General features: G+C 42.5%; 1 protein-coding gene across 2 annotated transcripts in view; it reads left to right on the top strand.

Moving 5' to 3' along the window:
* The window catches only part of LOC121279725 (protein LSM14 homolog A-like), a 95,869-nt gene that overhangs the window by 51,157 nt on the left and 21,150 nt on the right, over positions 1-23,562 (top strand). The window contains exons 3-7 of one of the 2 annotated variants that reach the window (XM_041190975.1): positions 5,864-5,996; positions 15,201-15,323; positions 18,421-18,588; positions 19,555-19,635; positions 22,296-22,466. In XM_041190975.1, the coding sequence (XP_041046909.1) occupies positions 5,864-5,996; positions 15,201-15,323; positions 18,421-18,588; positions 19,555-19,635; positions 22,296-22,466 (676 nt within the window). The remainder of the gene's footprint in view (positions 1-5,863; positions 5,997-15,200; positions 15,324-18,420; positions 18,589-19,554; positions 19,636-22,295; positions 22,467-23,562) is intronic. The other variant, XM_041190976.1, reaches the window with a different exon arrangement.

Below are 23,562 nucleotides of genomic sequence, written 5' to 3'. Positions count from 1 at the left end.
TATCCCAATGATGCAATCCCTTTAGCAAGTTCCCAGATAAGGGCTTGCACAGCACTAGCCCCGAAGTGCAAACTTCCTCTGGACAGTTGCTCTGGGAACCATCCAAAAATGCAATTTAAATCACAAACTTCGGATGGTTCCGATGGGGTTATACCAATAGTTACCCAGAAAAAGTTAGAAGAATTAAAACCTCTTCTAACAACTGGGTAACTATTGTAAAGGCCCAGGCTGACCACATGGGACTCCCACACACCCATGGGAGTCCCCCCTCCCCATCACCGACCCCGGACCCATCTCCGGCTTTGGGAAGCCCCACCCCAACCTGCCGGGTTTCAATTAAACTTGGTGCTCAGAGTATAACCCAAGGAAAAACTGATTTAGTTTTTGGATCCAGTAACTTTTTTGAAGGATCTGTTAACATTGGTTTTAGGGTGAATTGCCTTTTTTAAAAAAAAAATGTTCCCGGTTGCTTGATTTTGAATTATGGATTGTCTTGGCTACTGTGGTGGAATTTTTCACAGCTGTCAAAATGTGAGCAGGGTTTTCGGAGCAGGTTGCTGGACATGGATCGGCTTGAAGCCGCCTGCATGAGATGGAGGCTCTTAATGGAAAGATTTCTTTTTTCAGATTTGTAGGTAACAGTACCAATCAGGCAGGGTAAAGTCTCAAGGAAGAGCTACATAATTGTAGTAATGTTGAGTTAACACAGCATGACAGAAGTATATGCCCCACTGCATGCCCACTTCTCTTATTTTAAATGCAATGAGGGTTTTGGCCTCTACCATCCTTTTCAGGTGGTGAGCTCCAGGCCCCCCCCTTATGGGTGTAAAAGTTTCCCCTGAGCTCACCTTTAATCCTTCTCAAAATTACTTAAAAACTATGCCTCCTGATTATTGACTGTTAAACTTCTGACAGCTGGTTGGTGAAGGAGACGACCAAAAGTCAATTTATACTCAATTTTAGGTTTATTTGCAAAGTGAAACATAACAAATGTATAGCTCCTAACTCTCCAGCCCACCACCTGTACTTACTCTTTTTTGAGTACAACAGTTAAGCTAATGAACCACCTCCTTAAAGGGACACAAATAAAAATACAGAACCTTTTAAGGAAACTTGACAACTTAAAAATTAGAGTAACATTTTTGGGGCATAAGCAATGTATCCCAGCCCCTGCAGCACCCCAGCCCCTGCAGCACCCCAGGGTTGTGGAAGGCCTCAAGCATTCCAGTGGACACTGCAGGTTCCCTCTCCAAGGACACCCAAGCACAGAGGTAGCCACGAAAGAGGCCCAAATGACCTTTTCAACTGCCTGCTGCCTGGACTTATTAATGGCCACCAAGGCCAGGCACAGGAGCAGGCTAGCTAGGAGGTCTTCTGATCTGCTCACCCTCTGCACCAAGTGACCAAGATAAGGGCTGAAGTGCAAACAAAACTTGAGGAGCAGCCCCCTTAGATAATGAAATGGGGGCTGCAACCTTGCATATCTTTTGAAAATATGGAACACTGACTCCTCCAGGCTGCAGAAATTACAGGTGACCTGGGAGTCCATAAACCATCCTAACCTCGTGTTGCACGGGACTGCTGCATGCAATGCCCTCCATGCCAAATCCCCAGAGGACTTCCATGTAGAGATCTTCCCACTGGGGTTCCTAGCCAACTCTGATGGCAAGATTGCCACGGTGTGTTCAGGCAATTGACGAAGGCAAGGAAGTGGAGGGTGTACAGCAGCAGCCTATACAGGAAGCTGCACTGGGCAGAGTGGAATGGTACACAGGGAATTTCCGTGAGATGGCTCAAATTGTCAGGCTGGGGTTCCCAAGTGACGTTTCGGGACCTGGGGCCAATGTGAAATTCCCGTTTTGACGACACAAGTGCAGTTGGAGCAGAGTACCACGTTTTTAAGATTGTGGATGGCTTTGACTGTGAACTGGCTGTTTTATTGATACATGACATAAGTTCTTGTGGTAGCACTAAAATAAAAAACAGAAACTGCTGCATATTCTCAATTTTGACAGCATTCGTGGAGAGCAAAACAGAGTTAATATTTCAATGTCCAAAGGTGTTTTTGCAGAATAAAGGGCAGTTTAGTCAGAAAGCAAAAACGAGATACGGACCAGCACATGGCAATAAAAAAATCAAAATGGAGGACAGAATTCCTGGTCTGAATTTGTTGAACTCAATGTTGAGTCCAGAAGGCTGTCAGGTACCTAATTGGTAGATGAGGTGCTGTTCCTCCAGCTTGCATTGGGCTTCACTGGAATATTGCAGCAGGCCAAGGACAGAAAGGTGAACGTGAGAGCAAGATGGTGAATTGAAATGACAAGCAACTGGAAGGTCAGGGTCATGCTCTTAGACTGATTGGAGGTGTTCCGTGAGGCAGTCACCCAGTCTGCGTTTGGTCTCCGCAGTATAGAGAAGACTGTGTTGTGATGAGTGAACACAGTGGACCAAATTGAAAGAAGTAGAAGTAAATTGGTGCTTCACCTGGCAGCAGTGTATCGAGACCGAGACAGTGAGGAGAGAGATGGTAGAGGGATGAGGCATTGGACGTGATGGAGGAGTGGACCTAGTGTCAGAGAGGGAACGGGTCCTTCGAAATGCTGAATGGCGAGAGGTGGGAGTTTGTGTTTGGTGGTGGTGCCATGCAGTTGGTGGTGGAAAAGGCAGAGGATGATCCTTTGAATATGGAGGTTGTTGGGGTGGAAAGTGAGGATGAGGAATCCTGTTGTGGTTCTGGGAGTTGGGGGAAGGGGTGTGGGCATAAGCACGGGAAATGGGTTGGACACGGTTGAGGCCCCTGTCAACCACATAATAAAAGCCAAATACTGCAAATACTGGAGATCTGAAATAAAAATGAGAACTGTCAAGATTACATTGGCTGTCTGAATTTCTCTGCTCCCCTCGTCCATTCTAACCCGCCTCCCTCTAAACTTGCTGCACTCCATTCTCTCTGGTCCAACCCTGACTTTATCAAATCTGCTGACAAGGATGGTGCTGTTGTTGCCACATCAACCTCTACCTTGCAGCGACTGAGTGCCAACTCTCAGAAACTACTACTTGTCTTTCCATGACCCCACCACTGAGCATCAAGCTGTTGCTTCCAGGATTGTCACTGACCTCATCCCCTTCTGGAGATCTTCCATCCTCAGCCTCCAAGCAATAGTCCCCCAAACGCTGCACAGCCTGCTTCTACCTCCTTCCCAAAATCCACTAACAGGACAGCCTGTTCCAGCCCCACTGAATTTATTTCTTCCTATGGGGGCCTCACTCACAGATCTTCCAGTACATTGATGACTTAATCGGTGCCGCTTTCTGCTCTTGTACAGAACTGGAAAAAAGCATTAATTTTGCTTCCAATCTCTACCATTCCCTCTCAATCTCGTGGTCCAGCTCCAACCCTTCTCTTCCTTGACTCCATTTCTGGGGATAGACTGTCCGCTAAGATTTGTTACAAGCCTACTGACTCCCACAGCTATCTTGACGATTCCCTGCTTCCTGTAAGGGCTCCATTTCCATTCTCCCAGTTTCTCGGTCTCATCTGTTCTAATGAAGCCACTTTCTACAAAAGCGCTTCTGTATGTCTTCCTTTTCCTTAACTGAGGATCCCTTCCTCCACTCCCCCAACCCCATTATGGTTCACAGACTCCTCAACTGTGCCTGACTCATTTCCTGCGCTGTTGCCTTCACTTCTTTTCCGCCCCCCCCTCCCCGAACCATAATAGGGTTCTCCTTATCCTCACTTTGCACCCCACCAGACTCCGTTTTCAAAGGATCATCCTTCGCTATAACTGCCAGCTCCAGCATGATGACACCACCTTGCACATCTTCCCCCTCCTCTCCCCTTTCAGCATCCTGAAGGGACCGTTCCCTCCATGACGCTTGGTCCACTCCTCTATCACCGCCCCCCCATACCTCATTCCCTTCCTATGGAACCTTCCGTTACAATCGCAGGAGATATAATACCTCCCCTTCCTCACTGTCCAGGTCCAGCAAAAAACCATCACGTGTCTACGGCTCTCCACTTCGGAAATAGTCACATTGGACTTTAAACATTAACTCTGTTTCTCTCTCCACAGGTACTACCAGTACTTATGGGTATCCTTGTGGCAGCACCCAGCTCATCCCTGACTCTGATCACCCCAGCAGCCTGATCCCCCTCTTTCATCAGCCACGTGAACCTGTACTGGTGGAGGTGTGGATTCCTGAGCAGCATCTCTCTGCCAAAAGCCGCTACTCCTGACAGGAGAGAGTCTCCTGGCAGGCACCCATATTCCAGACTTTGTTCAGCTCCTGTTAAAAGACAGGAAACTCCTGCAAGGAGGCACGAAGATCTCCCAGGTCTATAAATAGGAGTTACAGGTCATAATTGAGGCTGTTACCTGGCAGGGGAAATACGTTGCCAGCGCACACCATCTGGGAGTGGGCTTGATGTAAAGGTATCACTGCAGGATCTGAAGGCACAAAAACACCACCTGCATGCAAAGGCACTCCCATGCCTGACTGCCCTCCTGAACCAGGAGACTCAGCCCCTCAGCAGCAACCCAGTGCAAACTTTTGTCCCAGAAGAAGTGGATGAACAACTTCTTCTGCATCTTTATGACAAACTCCTTGGGAGGGATCAAATTGACCAACCAGTATCTCAACATTGTGGCCATGAGTTGGTTACATATTATTATCCAATGAGTGCCCAACTTGTATAAATTTAACATGAATTTATACAATTAACATTGACCCTTTTGCTAAGTGAAATAGGTCCATCCTATCTGCTTTATCTAGGTGTCTCAATTTTATACACCTCAATTAAATCTCCCCTCAGTTTCCCCTGTTCTAGAGAAAGCAATCCAAGCCTATACAGTCTTTCCTCATGACATATTTCCAGGGATGGATATTTTGGTTAAGTCTCCTCCGGACACTTTCCTTCCTGTAATGTGATGACCAGAACTGCACACAGTACTGTAGCTGAGGTGTGACTTGTGTTTTTTTTTTATAGTTCTAGCATAACCTCCTTTTTCCTATACTCTAGGCCTCAGCTAATAAAGGAGGGAATCCCGTATGTCACCCTCGCTAGCTTGTCTACTTACGCTAATTTCAGGGATTGTGAACAGGCAATTCAAGGCTACTCTGTTCCTCTGCACTGCTCAGATTCATACCATTTATTATGTATTCCCTTGCCTTGTTTGCCTTCCCAATTGAATTCAGATTGAATTATGTTTGCTTCTTTTCTGCCCACCTGATCAGTTCTTTAATTATCTTCCTGCAATCTATAGTTTTCTTTCTCACTATCAATCACATACCAATTTTTATATTGTTTACAAACTTCTTGATCATATCCCCTATCTCTGTCTAAATCATTGAAATATGCCACAAGCAGCATAGGGCCTAGTATTGAATTTTGGGGAGCCCCACTAGAAACAACCTTGCAGTTACATAAACACCCTTTGTCCATTACCCTTTGCTTCCTACCACTGAACTAGTTTGGATCCACTTTGCCTTCCATGAGCTTTTCTGATCAGTTTGCCATGTGAGGCCTTGTCAAAAACCTTGCTAAAATCCATGTAGACTACATTAAATGCAGTATCCTCATCAAGCCTCTTTGTTATCGCCTCCAAAGATTCAGTTATTCAGACACAACTGCTCCCTAACAACTTGATGCCAACTGTCCTTGATTAATCAGTGCCTTTTTTAAATGACAGTTGGTGCTGTTCTTCAGAATTTTATCCAATAATTTTCCCACCAAGGTAACTACTTGGCTGAAATTATTGAATGTCAAGGAAGAGGAGAGTGGAGCTTGCAGGCTGCAGATTGATTCTTTGGCACTCTATGGCTGGATCATCAATATTTTTTTTCTTCTTTCCCTCCACAGTCTTCACTTGGCTCGTCCTCGAGCTCTTCTTTCCAATCGGTGGGTTCCTATCCACCATTCAGCAGAATGCCAGCATACAGCCAGTTTGGGCCAAGCCCGCTCGTGACACAACAGTACAATGCCGTGGGTGTCGGTGAGTTTTTGATTATTTTTTGTATCAAGTTAGTAAAAAGGAAAAATCATCCAAATTAGAAGTGATTCTGCCCACTGCTGCTGCTTCAGTGTGGCACAAAGGAAATGCTGCACTGTCAAAGCCATCGTTCTTCATTACATTATTAAACCTGAGCGGTATGTCTGCTCAGGTGGATCTGCAGGATCCCATGGCAGGACAGGAAGAGCTGAAGTGTTGTTCTGATGTTATACCTTGGTCAGCACCACCAAAAATGGATTTACTAATCACGTATTTCATTGTTGTTAGACAATCTGCACACACGATCCCACTGAAATAGGCATGAACACACTTGGACAAATAATTAATTGGCTGTGGAACATTTGAATACACCCCAGCATATGAAAGCTGCTTTATAAATGCCAGCTCAATGTTTTTTTTTTTTGCAGAAAGCATTGTGACTGCAAATGAACAGATCCCAGATTATATCTGGTGAAATTTTGCTTTGGTTTTGCTTATCTCACTACGTTGAAGGAATGTTCTATTTAAATTGTGGAGCAAGTTGAGATGGGATATATTGGGAGTTGTTGAGGGTGGGGTTTGGTAGAGTGAGATCGATTGGTTTCTGTGTCAGTCTTTGAAAATTTGTTGTGTTCCGTTTGGGTTGGAAAGCAAACCTTTTGTTTCAGAAGACTAGATTAATACGCAGACTATGTATTCATTCGTTCTTTATTATTGTTTCATGTGATGTGGCTAAGGCCAGCATTTGTTGCACATCCCTAATTGCCATTGAATTGAGTGGCTTACTCGGCCATTTCAGAGGGCAATTAAGAGTCAAGTGCATTGTCCCCAGCGCATTAGATTTGGCCTCTGGATTACTAAACCACTACACCACCGTCTCCCTCTAAATTCATTTGCAACCTAAACAAAGCAATTTGATTTAAGATCAGGTATCTAAGTGGAAGAATTAAATGTATTTTTACATCATAGTGCCACTTCTGTAATGCATACGAAATAGGCCCATCCAATATGTGCTTATTACCTTCAGGATATCAAGAGAGGAGCACCAGGCTTCAATGTTTATGGGTGCTCCATTTTTGAAGTACTGTGAGAATAGCCTCACTGTCCCTTGTTATTGGTACCATTCAGGCCACTTCAGCCCTTTGACTCTGTTGAAGACTTTGTTAGAAGAATGCTCCGAGTTTGCTGAAGTAGTGTTGACAGAGATATTGTTCTTGTTCATCTGGCACTATATTGGTTGTTGTTGCAATAGTTGTAATATGAAAATATGCAAATAATCTTGAGCCTTGAGTAGGATTTGAGATTAAGTAAATGGATGTCAGGTGAAAACTCAGTGGAGTTTGACTGTGATTGATGCCTCGACTTGAATAGCCTGCTTGCTTTCACCATTCCAGCTTGCATATAAACATTTAAAGTTAAGTATTCAAGTATTGAAACAAAGAGCAAAGTATTCTCTTGTGCTGCAGCCATCTCTCACCTTGGTGGCAGCTCTCCAATGATACTCACCTTTGAAATGCAAGAACCATGCTATGTCACAGCTGTAGTGTCATTATGGCACAGAAAGAGGCCATTCAGCCCATTGAGTCCATGCCATTGGGTCCCTTTATACTCCCTTTATAGAAAACTCCAGTCAGTCCCATTCCCCGGCTCTATTCTCGTAGCACTTCAAGTGCCTATCTAGTTTCCTTTTGGAATTATTCATTGTCTCTGTTTCCACCCAGACTATTACCACTTGCTGTATAAAAAGAAAAAAGTTCTTCCTTATATTCCCCTGCATCTCTCGCTCAAGACCTTTTATCTGTGTCCCTTAGCGCTTGTATCATCAGCTAACGGGAACAGTTTTTCTTTGCCTGTCTTGTCTGCCATATCCAAAACTGTCATAATCTTATACATCTCCATCAAATCTCCCCTCAATCTCCTTTGCTCCAAGGAGAACAACCCCAGTTTCTCCGACTTAACCTTGTAGCTAAAATCCCTCATCCCTGGAACATTCTGGTAAATCTCCTCTGCCCCCTCTCAAGGACCCTCACATCCTTCCTAAAGTGTGATGACTAGAACTGGATGAAATACTCGAGTTGTGGCCTAACTGGAGCTTTCTAAATGTTCAGCATAACTTCCCTGTTTTTGTGCTCAATACCTCTATTGCTGAAGCCCAAGATCCCAAATGCTTTGCTAACCACTCTCAATATATACCGTCACCTTCAAAGGTCGATGCATATGAACCCCCAGGTCCCTCGGTCCCTGCACACTCTTGGAATTGTGACATTAGGTGTGCATTGCCTTTACCTGTCCCTACTGCCAAAATGTACCACCTCTCACTTCCCCCCCAGGAAATTCCATCTGCCACTTGTTTGCCGTTCTGCTAGCCTGTTTGTTTTCTATTGTAGTCTATTGATATCATCCTCACTGTTTGCTACACCTCCAGGTTTGGTATCATTGGCAAATTTTAAAATTTTACTCTGTTCAAATATCCATATGAGATATATATTTGATATATGTTTATATATCAATAAAATGAACAGACTGGAATTGAAGCAAGGTCAATATAAACTGAGCTTGGTTTAAAGCCTAGATTTAGGAGTTGGTGGAATCTTACAAAGACAGTGCAAGTTACTCATGCTTTATACAGTTGCTGCCTGGAGTTACTCAAGAACAGACACAATCAACTCTGCCATTCTTTTGCAAGATTGCTGCCGAACCCCATGCTTCGAGATAGATCCAAAGCAGCTATCAGCTACAAAACTCAGAACACCGAAATGAATTAAGATATAAAACAACAAGATTTAATAATCCAATACCGTATCTCATCCACACAATCAATAAACTCTAATTGAAAAGCAGAATGCTGCACATGCTGGAAATCTAAAAGGAAAACAAAAAATGCTGGAAATCCTCAGCAGATCATAGCAACACCTGTGGAGAGAAACTCTAATGATGGTTAAACTTTGAATCCTTTAATGTATAGACCCTACCTATCTAATTGATACCAGGATGCTATTTTATTAAGATAAAAGCAAAATACTGTGGATGCTGGAAATCTAGAACAAAAACAAAAATAGCTGGAAAAATTCAGCAGATCTGACAGCATCTGCGGAGAGGAACACCGTTAACGTTTCGAGTCTGAATGACTCTTCATCAGAACTAAGGAAAAATAGAAAAGAGGTGAAATATAAGCTGGTTTAAGGGGAGGTGGGACAGGTAGAGTTGGATAGAGGGCTAGTGATAGTGGAGATTGCCAAAAGATGTCACAGACAAAAGGACAAAGAGGTGTTGAAGGTGGTGATATTATCTAAAGGAATGTGCTAATTAAGGGTAGAAAGCAGGACAAGCAAGGAACAGATAGCCCTAGTGGGGGTTGGGTGGGGGGAAGGGATCGAAATAGGCTAAAAGGTAGAGATAAAACAATGGATGGAAGTACATTTAAAAATAATGGAAATATATGGGAAAAGAAAAATATATATAAATTATTGGGAAAAGGGGGATTGGAAAGGGATTGGGGAAGGAAGAATGACCTAAAGTTGAACACTCTCCTCCTTCCCTACCCCCTGAGAAGCTCACCCACCTGGTCATTGTTTGTATTGAAACCAGGGTAGTGAATGTTGTCAGGTTACTTGATCTTTCAGGATATCACAGCCAAACCCATTCCAGTTAGAGGTTTCAATCTATATTATGGGCATTCTAGAATCACCTGGTTGAGCTATTTCTTCCTCTCCTTCTGGAAGCTACCAGACACATATTGCTGCTCTGGATGAAACTGACTAACTTTGGAATAGAAACTGTGATTCTATGGTCTGTGTGACTTGTTGCCTCACTTGTGCAGATTAATGAGGCTATCAGAATTGTAGGTTTGAGCTAATCCACAGATATCAACCATAGCAATCGTCCACCATCTCTTAAACATAATAAGAAATAGGAACAGGAGTAGGCCATTCTGCCCCTCAAGCCTGCCCCCACCATTCAATAAGATCATGGCTGATCTGTCCCAGGCCTTAACTCTTCTTTTGTCCCAGCTGCTCATAGCTCTCAACTCCCTGAAATTTCTAAAATCTATTTACCTGCTCTTTAAATACTTTGTGATCCAGCCTCCAAAACTCTTATGGGGCAGAGAATTTTCAGACATTCACTGCCCTCTAAGAGAAGAAATTCCTTCACATCTCAGTTTTAAATGAGTGCCCCCTTTTTCTGAAACTACATCTCTAGTTTGAGATTCCCCCACCAGTGGAAACATCTTCTCAACATCCTGTCAAGCCCCCTTCAGAATCTTGTATGTTTCAATAAGATCACCCCTCATTCTTCTAAACTCTAATAAATAAAGGCCCGATCTGTTTAACTGTTCTTGATAAGTCAACCCCTTCATCCTAGGAATCAGCCTAGTGAATTTCTTTTGAACTGCCTCCAATGCTAGTATTTCCTTTCTTAAATACGGGGACCAAAACTGTACCCCAGGTGCGGCCTCACCAACACCCTGTACAGTTGTGTCAAGACTTCCCTATTTTTAAACTCCAACCCCCTAGCAATATAGGCCAAAATTCCATTTGTCACCTTAATTACTTGCTGCACCTGCGTGCTAACTTTTTGTGTTCCTTGCACAAGAACACCCAGATCCCTCTGTGCTGCACTTTTTTGGAGTCTCTCTCTATTTAAATAATAGTCTGCCTTTTGATTCTTCCTACCAAAGTGCATGACCTCTCACTTTCCTACATTAAACTCCATTTGCCAATTTTTTGTCCACTCACTCAACCTGTCTGTATCTCCTTGCAGATTCCTTATGTCCTCATCACAACATGCTTTCCCACCTATATTTGTATCGTTACCAAATTAGATACATTACACTCTGCCCCCTCCTCCAAGTCATTAATATAGATAGTAAATAATTGAGGCCCCAGGACTGATCCTTGTGGCACTCCACTAGTTACGTCTTTCTAACCTGAAAAAGACCCATTAATCCCGACTGTCTTCTGTGTGTTAACCAATCTTCAATCCATACTAATACATTACCTTGAGCTCCTATCTTGTGCAATAGCCTTTTATGTGGCATCTTATCAAATGCCTTCTGGAAATCCAAATAGACTACATTTACTGGTTCCTCTTTATCAACTCTACTTGTTATATCCTCAAAGAGCTGGACATAACTTGAAGTTTGTCAAACATGATCTCCCTTTCTCAAAACAGTGTTGACCCTGTTTGATTTAGTTAACCTTTTCTAAATGTCCTGCTGCTGCTTCCTTAATGATGGATCTAGCATTTTCCCAATGACAGATGTCAGGCTGACTGGCCTATAGTTTCCTGCTTTTTGTCTCCCTCCCATCTTGAACAGGGGTGTCACATTAGCGGTTTTCCAATCTGCTGGGACCCTCCTGGAATCCAGTGAGTTCTGGGATATTTCGAACAATGCCTCCCTATCTCTGCAGCCACTTTGTTGAAAACCCTTGGATGCAGGCCATCAGATCCTGGCAACTTGTCTGCCTTTAGTCCTATGAGTTTGTCAAATACTTTGTCCCTTATGATAGAGACTGTTACAAGATCTTTCCTTCCAGTAACTCCTTGCTTATCTGATATCTTTGGGATGTTTATAGTGTCCTCCACCCTGAAGACCAGTGCAAAATATTAGTTTAAATAATCTGCCATTTTCCTGTTCCCCGTTATCAATTCTCCAGTCACATCCTCCAAAGGTTCCATGCTCATTTTAGCCCCCCTCTTTTCATGTACCAATAGAAGCTCTTCCTGTTTGTTTTTATATTTCTTGCCAATTTAATTTAGTAATCAATTTTCTCCCTCTTCATCAGCTTTTTAGTCATCCAATGCTGGTTCCTAAAAAAAATTTCCAATCCTCTGGCCTACCACTAGTTTTCATTGCTTTGTATGCCTTCGTTTTTGATTGGATGCTCTCCTTGACTATCTTTGTTAACCACGGGTAGTTCATCTTTCTCATCGAGTCTTTTTTGACTGGGATAAATTTTTGTTGAGTGCTATGACATATCTGTTTAAATGTCTGCCACTGCTCAACCATTGACCTCCCCTTGGTCAATTTTCCCAGCCCGCTTTAGACAGCTCTTTCTTCATACCCCTGTAATTGCCCTTAGTTAAATTGAGGACACTGGTTTGAGACCCAAATTGCTCACCCTCAAAACTGAAATTGAAATTCTACCATGTTGTGATCGCTACCCCCTAGAGGATCCTTAACTACGATATCTCTTATTAACCCCACCTCATTACACATTACTGGATTTAAAATATTTTAAGTTCTATAATGTATTGCCCCAAGATACAATCCCTGATGCAGTCTACAGATTTGTTTTCCATGTTACCCCTGCCAATCTGCTTTGTCCAGTCAATATGCAGATTAAAATCACCCATGACAATTGTAGCATCCTTCTTGCATGCCTCCATTATTTCCCGATTTATACTTTGTCCTACAGTGAGGCAGCTCTTTGGGGGCCTATAGACAACTTCCACCTGTGACGATTTCCCCTTGCTATTCCTTATTTCCAACCAAACCGATTCCACATCACGATCTATCGCACCTATATCACTACTCACCACTGCACTGATACCTTTATTAACAAAGCTACCCCACCTCCTTTTCCTTTTTGCCTATTTTTCCGGAACGTCGAATACCCTTAAATATTGAGTTCCCAGTCTTGGTCACCCTGCAACCAGGTCTCTGTAATAGCTATCAAGTCATATTCATTTATTTCGATTTGTGTGGTCAACTCATCTACCTTGTTACAAATACTGCGTGCATTCAGACAAAGAGCCTTAAGCTTTGACTTTTTACCATTATTACTCATTCTGGTTCTGATTTCTGCCCTACTCATCTTATATTTTCTGCCCCTTCCTGTCACACTTTGATCATCGGTCGCCTCTTCATTACCCTGTACCTCTGCTCTCTTGTTTCTTTTTGATTTTTTTAAACTTTCTTTTAATTGAACTCCCCCCCCCCCAAAAAATCCTACCTACAACCCAAGTTATACAATTTGCCAGGACACTGGTCCCAGCATGGTTCAAATGAAGTCTGTCCCAACGGAACAGCTCTCTTCTTCCAAAGTACTGGTGTCAGTGCCCCATGAATCAGAACCTGTTTCTCCCACACCAATCTTTGAGCCGTGCATTTACCCCTCTATTCTTATTTACTCTACGGCAATTTGCATGTGGCTCAGGCAGTAATCGGAGATTATTACCTTTGTGGCTCTGCTTAATTTAGCCCCGAGCTGCTCGTTGTCCCTCAGCAGAACTTCTTCCCTAGTCCTCACTATGTTGTTGATACCTACGTGGACCACGACTAGATCCTTCCCCTCCCGCTGCAAGTTCCTCTCCAATCCACAAGAGATGTCTTTAACCTTGGCACCAGATAGGCAACACAGCCTTCAGGATTCTCTGCCTTTGCTGCAGAGAACAGTATCTATTCCCCCTAACTCTGCTATCCCCTATTACTACTACATTTCTCTTTTGTCTCCTGACTTGAATGGTGCTCTGTACCATGGTGCTGGGGTCAGATCTCTCATCCTCCCTGCAATCTGTGCCCTTGTCCACACTGGGAGCAAGAACCTTGTACCTGTTGGACAAGGGCACTGGCTGAGGCTCCTCCAGATTTGGATCCCCATACCTGCCTCACTCACAGTCACACCCTCCTGTCCCTGACCGCAGTCCAAATTTGAAATAATTAATCTCAGGGGTGGGACTGTCTCCTGAAAGTGTCCAGGCAACTCTTTTTTCCCCTCCCTGATGTGTCGCAGTACCTGTAGCTCGGACTCCAGCTCATCAACTCTGAGCCAAGGTTCCTCGAACAGCAAACACTTGCTGCAGATGCGGTCACCGTGGATCGCACCTGTGTCCACCATCCCCCACATACTACAGCTGCAACCCCTCGCCTGCCCCGCCATCTCTTTTCTATTTAATTAATTTTGATGTTAACTATTTTTAAAGTGAATTTCTTAATTCTAATCTTCAGCTGTAACAAAGTCTCCTGATTTAAACCACTTGGCCAATCAAAAGAGACATGAAGAGATATCCACCAATCACCTACCTTTTTTCCTTTAACATCACACTTTGGCTGTGATGGGTAGAAACAGGTCCTCCTCTCACACTCTCCTCTAGGTTCTGCTGACTGCCTGTCCCAGGATCCTCTTCTCGCACTCCCCTCTTTGAGCAGTGATTTCTTTATGAACAAGGCTATTTGACATGCCTTCATACCTTCGTTGCGCACGGATGGAGCTATCTTTGACCTCCAGTTCCTACCGGGCTATGTTTGAAAATTAACTCCACAGTAGTTGGCATTTTCTCTTTGGAAATGACCAGTGGAATGGATTCTTTGCTGAGCAGGGACAAAATGATTTGGATGTGTTTTAGATTCAGCAGCTTTCTCCAAGGCCATCTGTCAAGAAGGGTGATCTGCAAAGCCTCTTAAGTAAATCTTACGGTAAACAGGATTTACTTTTTGGTGTTTAAAAAAAAACAGGTCTGGTAGCATCAGAGATGTTCTGTATCACTCTTCTTCAGAGCCCTGATGCTGCCAGACTGCTGACTTTTCCAGCATTTTCTGTTCTTATTTGATTTCCAGCATCCAAAGTATTTTGCTTTCTATTTTTTGATGCACCTCTTCTGAATTCAACTGTTCCTTCTGAATTTCCGTATTATCCGGGGACTTGTTATCGAAGAAACCGGGACATCCGACTTAGAGCATCATCTTTTACAATTTAAGCAGCCTCAGCATGCCACACATTTGGCCCAGCTGACCTCTGGCCTTTTTGGAGAAGACTGTTACATGTAAATTTGATGTCGAAGAGTGCAACAGATTGTTTGAAGAATTTTTGTTTGGTTTTATGATGTTGAGGGAGGAGTAGAATTTGGTCAGTGATAACGCGACAATCTCCAAATCTCATAATCAGGTCATGGTTGTGATTCTCCCCAAAGTAACCTGACTACTACCTGCATATTGTGTGGGGGATATTTCAAAGATTCCAAACATTATTGATGCATATCTGACAGTTGAGGGTTAGTTAATATCCCTTGAATCTGGATGTGACCTTTGCAAACAGATTTTTTACAGTTTCACAAGTAATTTGCAAGAAAGCTTGGGAAAGGGGTGTGTTTTGCTTTGTACTGTCTGTATTGATAGATTCTTATGTGCCAGTGATGGCAAGATAATTGTAACCTTTCATCCTTCTTTTTTGAATTCTTCCCGTTTTTGGTACTGAACACGGACAGGAGGTCCCTCGTCATCTTTCAACAGCAACAAAACCAGCTTCGCATCACTTACACAGACCAGCTCACTGGGTTCGACCGTCAAACCCGATATGGGCTCACTGAAATTGCAGTTAGCTTTTCAGGGTAAAGTCTTTAACATATTAAAATTATTTAAAATGTGAAATTATGCAATTAAAAGTTTCCATTTAAGAATTGAGAGAGAGGGCACTTATGAAAGTTTTCTGTATATTTTCAGTTGTGTACAGTCTCCCTTGCAGTGTCTGAATTGAGCATTATGAAAATGCATCAGGGCCCTCTAAAGATCTGTGCCACTCTAAAGTGAACTATCTTTCAACCACTCAACTTACTCATAGCCTTTTTCTAGCTGGGGTTTCAAGGGCTAAGCATTCTTGACTGTTCTACCCAATTGTTTGTTTGTTCTCGTGCGTGACAAAGCAGTGAGTGTCATCAGGCACTTCACTCCAGAGGGACATTGAAGCCGAGCCCAATTTTGTCCTCATCCTGTGTCCTGACTTTTATTACTGGGATCGATAGATTTAAATTGGGAATGAGAATCCTGCTTTGTCTTGTTTTCCACTCTTACCTAACCTCAAAACCTGAAGGCCAACTGCAAAGTCTAACTGAAATTAATTAATTAACTCAGTACAGACACAAGAACAAACCAGGGAGCTTTTAGGTTTGTAAAACCAGAGTAATGCTCGAACCAGTGCACTTAACCAACTGACCCATTCCAGGAAGCATCTGTATCCTTCTTTTAGTAAAGAGCAAGGTTAGTTTATTGCAGGTGTTGAAGATGGCTTGTCCCTTGACTAAGATTCCAAATCAAACTGAGTCTCTGTAACAGTAACTAACTGTGTAATTGTTTTATTATTGATGAGAGTTACACTTCACTAACTTCCGATTTGGGCAGTTAGCTGAGAAGACAATGGAAATTTAAACAAAATTTGAGCCTTTTGTAATGTTCCAAAATCTAAATATAGATATACACGACAGGACTTCTGTGCAGAGTGTAACTCTCACATCAGTGCAGCCCTGAAGGGGTGCAAGGGATGGATCTCATGGAAGAGACTGGATTAAGGACTGAGGTAAGGGAGGCAGGAAGATATTTGGCTGGGGAGGAAAATGGCAACTTCCTGGAAGTAGTGTATGATGTTCGATTGATGCAGTGCTCCAGGCATCACACTTGCTATCCTGTGGCTTTCACCTAGTGAAAAATGCCATTCCTTATCTTTATTTTCTTTTCTTTGGCTTTAAAGAAGCCCTTAATTAGGATGACACTTTTGTAAAGAATTAAGAGAAATTATTCTTATGTCCATCCTTCACCTTTCAAACCTGCCTCCTTCACCCATTCTTCAAAGAAACTTACCTTTGACCCATCTGTTCTTTCAATTTAGCATCCCATCTCCAACTTTCCTTTCCTCTCAAGTCCTCAAATGTGTTGTGCTCTCCCAGATCCATGCTCATTTTTTCTGCAACTCTCATGTCTGAACTCCTCCACTCTGGATTCTGCCCCTGCCACAGCATTTAAACAGTGCTTATTAAAGCCACAAACGATATCCTTTCTAATAAACAATCCCTCTTCTTCTCTGCCTGTCTGCAACCTTCGACATGGTTGGCCACACCACCTTCCTTCAACACCACTCCTCATAGACTCAGACATCTATAGAACAGGAGGAGGCCATTCGGCCCATCATGTGCATGCCAGTCAACAAAGATCGGACTACACTAATCCCATTTTCCAGCGCTTGCCCATAGCCCTGGAGGCTATGGCAATGCAAATGAATATTAAATATTGCTTAAATGTTACAAGAGTTTCTGACTCAACCACCATTTCAGGCAGTGAGGTCCAGACTCCCACCACCCGCTGGGTGAAAAAATTTCTCCTCAACTCCACTCTTAGCCTTCTACCTCTCAACCTAAATCCATGCCCCCTGGTTATTGACCCCTTTACTAATGGAAAAAGTGCCTTTCTATACACCCTATTTATGCACCTCATAATCTTATACATCTCTATCAGGTCCCCTCTCAACCTTCGCTGCTCCAAGGAAAACAATCCCAGCCTATCCAATCTTTCCTCATAGCTCACACCCTCCAGCCCAGGCAGCATCCGGGTAAATCCCCTCTGCACCCTCTCCAGTGCAATCACATCCTTCCTATAATGTGGTGATCAGAACTGCACACAGCAATCCAGCCTAACCTGGGTTTTATACAGTTCCAGCATAACCTTCCTACTCTTGTATTCTATGCCTCGGCTAATAAAGGCAAGTATCCCATATGCCTTCATGATCACCTTATCAACCTGCCCTGCTACCTTCAGGGATCTGTGGACATGCATACAAAGATCCCTCTGATCTTTAGTACTTTCAAGGGTCCTACCATTCATAGTGTAATCCCTTGCCTTGTTAGCCCTCGCCAAGTGCATTACCTCACACTTTTCTGGGTTGAATTCCATTTGCCAGTGCTCTACCCACCTGACCAGTTCATTGACATCCTCTTGCAATTTACAGCTATCCTTCTCACTATTTACAACCTACCAGTTTTCATGTGATCTGCGAACTTCTTGATCATACTCCCTACATTTAAGTCCAAATCATTTATGTACACCACAAACAGCAAGGGCCCCAGCACTGAGCCCTGTGGAACCCCACTGGAAACAGACTTCCAGACACAGAAACATCTCTCTACCATCACCCCCCTGCTTCCTACCTCTCAGCCAAGATCTCCTCCAGATTCCACATCTACCTCTAAAAGTGCAAACAACTGAGTCAAGAGGACACTATAACTTTGCAGTTGATAAATATCTTTGAATTGTTCCTCTAGGTTTTCTTGATCTTCCCCTTACTATTCCCTTCAATTAACTATGCTAAAAATAGTAGTTTATGTTGGACACAATATAAGCAGAGGGAAAGGTAGGATAGGGGTTCTTGGGGAGAGGGAGTGAGAATCTTCACGATGCGTTCTGGACAATTGATATGTTTGCTATTCACTGGTTAGGGACATTGGCAGTAGCTTGAGAAGCTTTCTGCCCATCTCAGGTCAGTGAGCAAGGGGAGAAGCCATGAAGGTGGATGAAACTGTGTTATAGTTTTGGAAGTCATTGTTATTCTGAAACTTTGCATATTAAGCTCTGGTTAGCCAACATCTATTTTAGCTACAGGTGTTTGCAATATACAGCCCGTATGAGTGACCAATTGAATGCAGTTGGTGCATTCTTTTTCAGGCCGATCAAGCCCAAAGCTGGACTCCATGAGGAAAAGTCCGACAATGGAACAGGCAGTGCAGACCAATACTTCTCAGACCCTTGTAGGCAGGAGGAGTCCTGTCCCAGCCAGACCTCTGCCATCAGTTCACCACCACAAACCAGCAGATCCTCATGATGCAAGAAAAGGTAAGAATCGAGTTTGTGTCCAATTCAGAGTTGCACTTGGAATCAAACAAGCTTATCCCAATTCTCGCTTGTGCTCGAATGTATGCTGGTGTGGTTTGTCTGTTTGGAAATGCGTGTAAACCTCGTACCCTAGTGCTGTAATACAACAACATCTACAGTACAGGTTATGTGAGGGTTCAACTGCTGTGAGGTGCATCCCATTAACAGAGCAGTGCAAAATCACTGGTCATCAGCAGTGTACGATTAACAAATGGAATGGTTTCTGTGCCTGTTCGAAGGTTTCAAGCCGGTGCTTTTGTTTCTGGCCAATGATAGATCTTCAACAGCGACTAGGGAGGGTTTGTGCAAATGTCTTTTGAATTTTTTCTATGCAGCTTAGATTAGACAATTTAAGAAGCATTAAAGGATATATGAGAGAAATTGTGACCCAGTTTAGAGATGGCATGTCTAAGTTACTGATCCTTGAGGAAACATATGTTTAGAACTGGTGAAAGGTTACCTTGGTTTCTATAGATTAGAAAATGAGGGCTTCCACATTCCAGTGACAATGGCAAAGGACACATGAGGATCACATGGTATCTCAGCTTTCTAGGAACGTATTAATTCTATACTTACTTCCCAGGATAAAAGTTTGCAGTTGGTGATGAGTATAGTACTTGCAAATATAAAGACCTCATTATTTCTGTCTAGTAATTAACCAGCAAGTTAATTTATCTCTGGCATCCAAAGCCATATAAATTGGATTGGTCCTAATTAACATCGATCTGAATCTGTTTCCAATGTTCTCTGTTCTACCAGTTTTGAGTTTTTTTTCTCCAGTTCTATTGCTGTAACCCTCTTGAATTGTATTTTGAAATATCAATACTTAGTTGCTTCAGTATTGAAATATTGGTCCCAAGAAAGACTTTGAAAAATAACGCTGGCCTGTTGTTTATTATTACTGTTGCATTTTTTTTATTTAATTAGTTTTTGAATCACAGAAAGGCCTTCGGCCAGAGAATGATCACTTTAAGAATGAAAATCGGGAACCAAACAGGAGGCCATCGGGTACGTGACTTGCTTACCATCCAAATGTGACCGTTTCTTTGTTTGTTGCACCTAAGTCACTGCTGGGAAAATTTATCTAAGTGTGATGATTAGTCTGGCTACAATGGGGAGCTGTGCAGTAAATGGAGAAGCAATGGTACCAAGCTCAACTTCCTAGGGTTGTGGGGGTGCATGGGGAGGTGGTTTGCCCTTTAGTTTGGGGAGGGTGATATTAGTATAATGTAACAGCTAAGATATTGAATCAGTGCTGCACTGCACATTGTACATCCTGGCATTCCAGCCCAGTTACGAATCTGTGTCACCCATGAAATGTTAATGTGTCCTATTGAGATTTGAATCTAGCGTCAGCTTGTATTTAAATAATACAATTTAATTTTTTTTTTGCAATACGGGATTACAAGTATGGATATCAGGAAACATAAACTTAGCCAAGAAAGGAGAGTTCAGGAGGAATAATGACCTTCACTAAAGAGATGGATTTTGAGGAAGTTTTTTTGGGAGGTTTTCTAGCTGAAGGATTCTCACTCCAGCTATTCCAGTTGGAAGCTTCACAAGTAGCCCACTTTATATATGGTATGAAACCATTTCTCAATAATGTTGGTAAAATGTCAGTGGTTACACAGGGATCAGCATTTTGATGCTAACTGACTGGCAGAAGAGCTAGTGCCATTAATCCTACTCTGAGTTGTGCTAGTTACAATCATTCCCACATGTTGGTGTCCAAAAGGAATTCCACTTTTCCTTTAGTCTCCATGATCTGTTTCTCTTCCATCGCAGTCAGAACCTCCAGTGACGAATGACTTGTCTCTAAAATCTACTTTTGAGCCCAGAACAATGTTGTTTTTGTTAAATGTGTTTTTTGAAGACTGTTTTTTGCATAAAAAATTGTTGCATAAATGTAATTGACACTTAAAAGTTGACTGGAAATCGGTCTTTTCAAGAAGATATTATTAGGAATGAGGAACTAGCTGATGGGATAAGTAAGAAGTGAGGTGCCAAGAACAGAAAGCTAAAGCAAGCAATGACTGAAGTTAGGGAAAATACCAACTGATTGAGATTACTCATAAACTGGCATAAGAGTTTTCCAGTTAGAGTAACCTTGGAACTGCAGGTTTGTTTATAGCTGTTGTTGGCCTCATGGCTCTTGATCAGTTGTCCAAATGTAGTATTTGGTTGCTTGCACAGGAAAGGAGTGGTTTTAATTTTAGTAAAAACCACTGGTGCTTGATGTGTTTTCCCTGTTTAATTTTCATAAGCTGCCTAAAAGTAACTTTGGGGGTGGGGAAGTCTCACCATTGCGCCCTGAGTTTAAATGCTAACTTCATGGATGAGGTATTTTACAAACCTTGGAATCATTTTTGTTGTCTTAGGCCTTATTTAAGTTAGTTGTTTTAGTTGTTGCTGAAAGTATTTTTTTGTGACCTTTCAAAATATAAACAACTTTATTTTCAACATCTCCTTTCTATTCCTGGAAATTGAGTATTCAGGTGCTGCTGGTGTATGATTTATGTCATGTGTTGTCGTGGCTTACTGCTAAGTCCCATTCTGACCTCATCCCATATTGACAAGTGAATATTTGTAGCAGGAGCCACTGTGCAGTTATAAGGAGTCTGGCATTTTAAAATTTAACTTCCAGTGGTCACCCTCCACATAAACTTCCCTTAGCCAGTCAGTGACAGAGACATCAGCTTATGTGCCCTTGAGTGGTTGCATGTTTTGACATAAGATTTAACTAATTAGTTGTGTTTGGGTTGAATACATTGTACAGCTGCTATTCACCTGTCCCTTTTGAAACCTGCAGCTGTTCCATCATCGCATTATAAAACTTGGCTCCTTTATGAAACTGAGAGATCACTGCCTCAAAATTGCACAACCCTTTGTTGTATAAACTGTAAACTCATCTTTCTCATGTCTTCTTGTCTTGCTGATAACAGATCTCACTTGGTACAAGTACGTAAAGTTGCACCTCTGCAGTTGTAAAAAGTAGTATTCATGTTGCTTAAACACTGAGAATGTATTTCTGAGTACAGTAAAAAATTCCTCTTCATAATTGCATATAAGGGAAGAATGAGTCTGAAGCTGGTCTTTCACCTCAAGTAGGTTTATTCTTCAGCCAGCTCAACAGAGTGACAGACTCCCAGTTCCTTTTCCCACTGGAGTGTTACAGCTGTACCCATTTATGGGTGAGCCAATACTCATCACCTGTTTTAACCATGTCATTGCTATACAATATAATTGCCAGTCAACAAGATGATTGTTATTGAACCTTGACAATGTGATGCTGGTACATTGGCTTGGGAATCAAGGTTGCAGTTTAATCTTAGTAATAGTTTCAGTTTGCTGCTGCGGTTGATTTCAGGCTGCCTGAAGGGGTTGTGTGAGGCGGTGTAATGAATGAGGAAAGTTTTCCTCTTGATTAGCATGTCCATCCACTGGTACATGTTGGCTTTGGTTTATTTATTGCTTTATCTGTAGTTGGAATGCCCTATAGTTGAGATAGTGGGATGTTGCAAGTATCTCCTAAAGAAGACCATGCCTTTGTTGCAATCTTCAGTGCTGTAACTGTGGGTGCCACAGATTGTAATGCTGATCATCTTGCTGCTGTTCCCTGTTCTGAATTGGCTTCTTGGTGCACTAACATTCTCTCTACTTGTTATCAGGGGGCCAGGCTGTCAGGCGAGGACGTGGTGGGAGCCGAGGAAGGGGAAGATTTGCTGTAAGAAGAGACGGCCCAATGAAATTTGAGAAAGACTTTGACTTTGAGAGTGCGAATGCACAGTTTAACAAAGAGGAGATAGATAGAGAGTTCCAGAATAAGCTGAAATTGAAAGGTAACATTGTTTTCCTGACTTTTGCTCTTAGAGGCCTCGGTTTCCATGCAGTAACGTTCACAGATGAGGGCATGGGAGCATCTCCTGATACTTGCATTTACTGCATGTACTTGTTGCCATTAATTGTCCTATGATGTCACCCCTTCTTACCGCCCTGGATCCCACATCCAGGCTGGTGGGAAAACTAGACCAAGTGGACAACACATTCAAATGTTGTAGTTTGGAAGGAGCAACTCTGGTGCTTTTCCTTCTGGACCTGCTGTTATTACTTTTGTTGCACTCTGTCCTAATTTCATGATCTCTTTATCTTCTCAAACAATGACTAGAAAACTGCAATCGTGATGAACCTTCAAATTAGTCCTGTGCGACTTAACTGATTTTGAGTGTTTAAAGCACAACCTGGAAGGACGTTGGAGTGCACTGCTTGAAAGGGTGGTGGAAATGGATTCACTAATTATTTTCAATCAGAAACTCAATATAGACTTGAAAGTGAGAAGTTTTCAAAACTGTGGGGAAAGAGCAGGTTAATGAAACTAATTGAATGGCTCTCAAAGAGTTGGCACAGGTATGATGGACTGAATATTGAGTTCAATAACTTTAGATCTTGAACTCCCTCCTCCATCCCCACCCCCTTTCTGTTTCTTCCCCCTCCCTTTTGTTTTTTCCAATAATTTATATAGATTTTTCTTTTCTCACCTATTTCCATTATTTTTAAATCTATACCTTTTATGCCCTTTTAGTCTTATTTCACCCCACCCCCACTAGAGCTGTCCGTACCTTGCCTGTCCTGCTATCCATTCTTAATTAGCACATTCTTTTAGATAATATCACCACCTTCAACACCTCTTTGTTCTTTTGTCTGTGACATCTTTTGGTTATCTGCTCCGATCACTGCTTGCTTGTCCCTACAACCACCCCCCCTCCATCTTAAACCAGCTTATATTTCACCCCTCTCCTATTTTTACTTAGTTCTGTTGAAGGGTCATGAGGACTCGAAGCATCAACTTTGTTCTTCTCCGCCGATGCTGTCAGACCTGCTGAGTTTTTCCAGGTATTTCTGTTTTTGTTTTGGATTTCCAGCATCCGCAGTTTTTTG

Source organism: Carcharodon carcharias, chromosome 7 (genome assembly GCF_017639515.1).
Source record: "Carcharodon carcharias isolate sCarCar2 chromosome 7, sCarCar2.pri, whole genome shotgun sequence".
NCBI classification, from domain to species: domain Eukaryota; kingdom Metazoa; phylum Chordata; class Chondrichthyes; order Lamniformes; family Lamnidae; genus Carcharodon; species Carcharodon carcharias.
The sequence above is the reverse complement of the archived record's forward strand: the minus strand, read 5'-3'. Positions and strand labels throughout refer to the sequence as shown.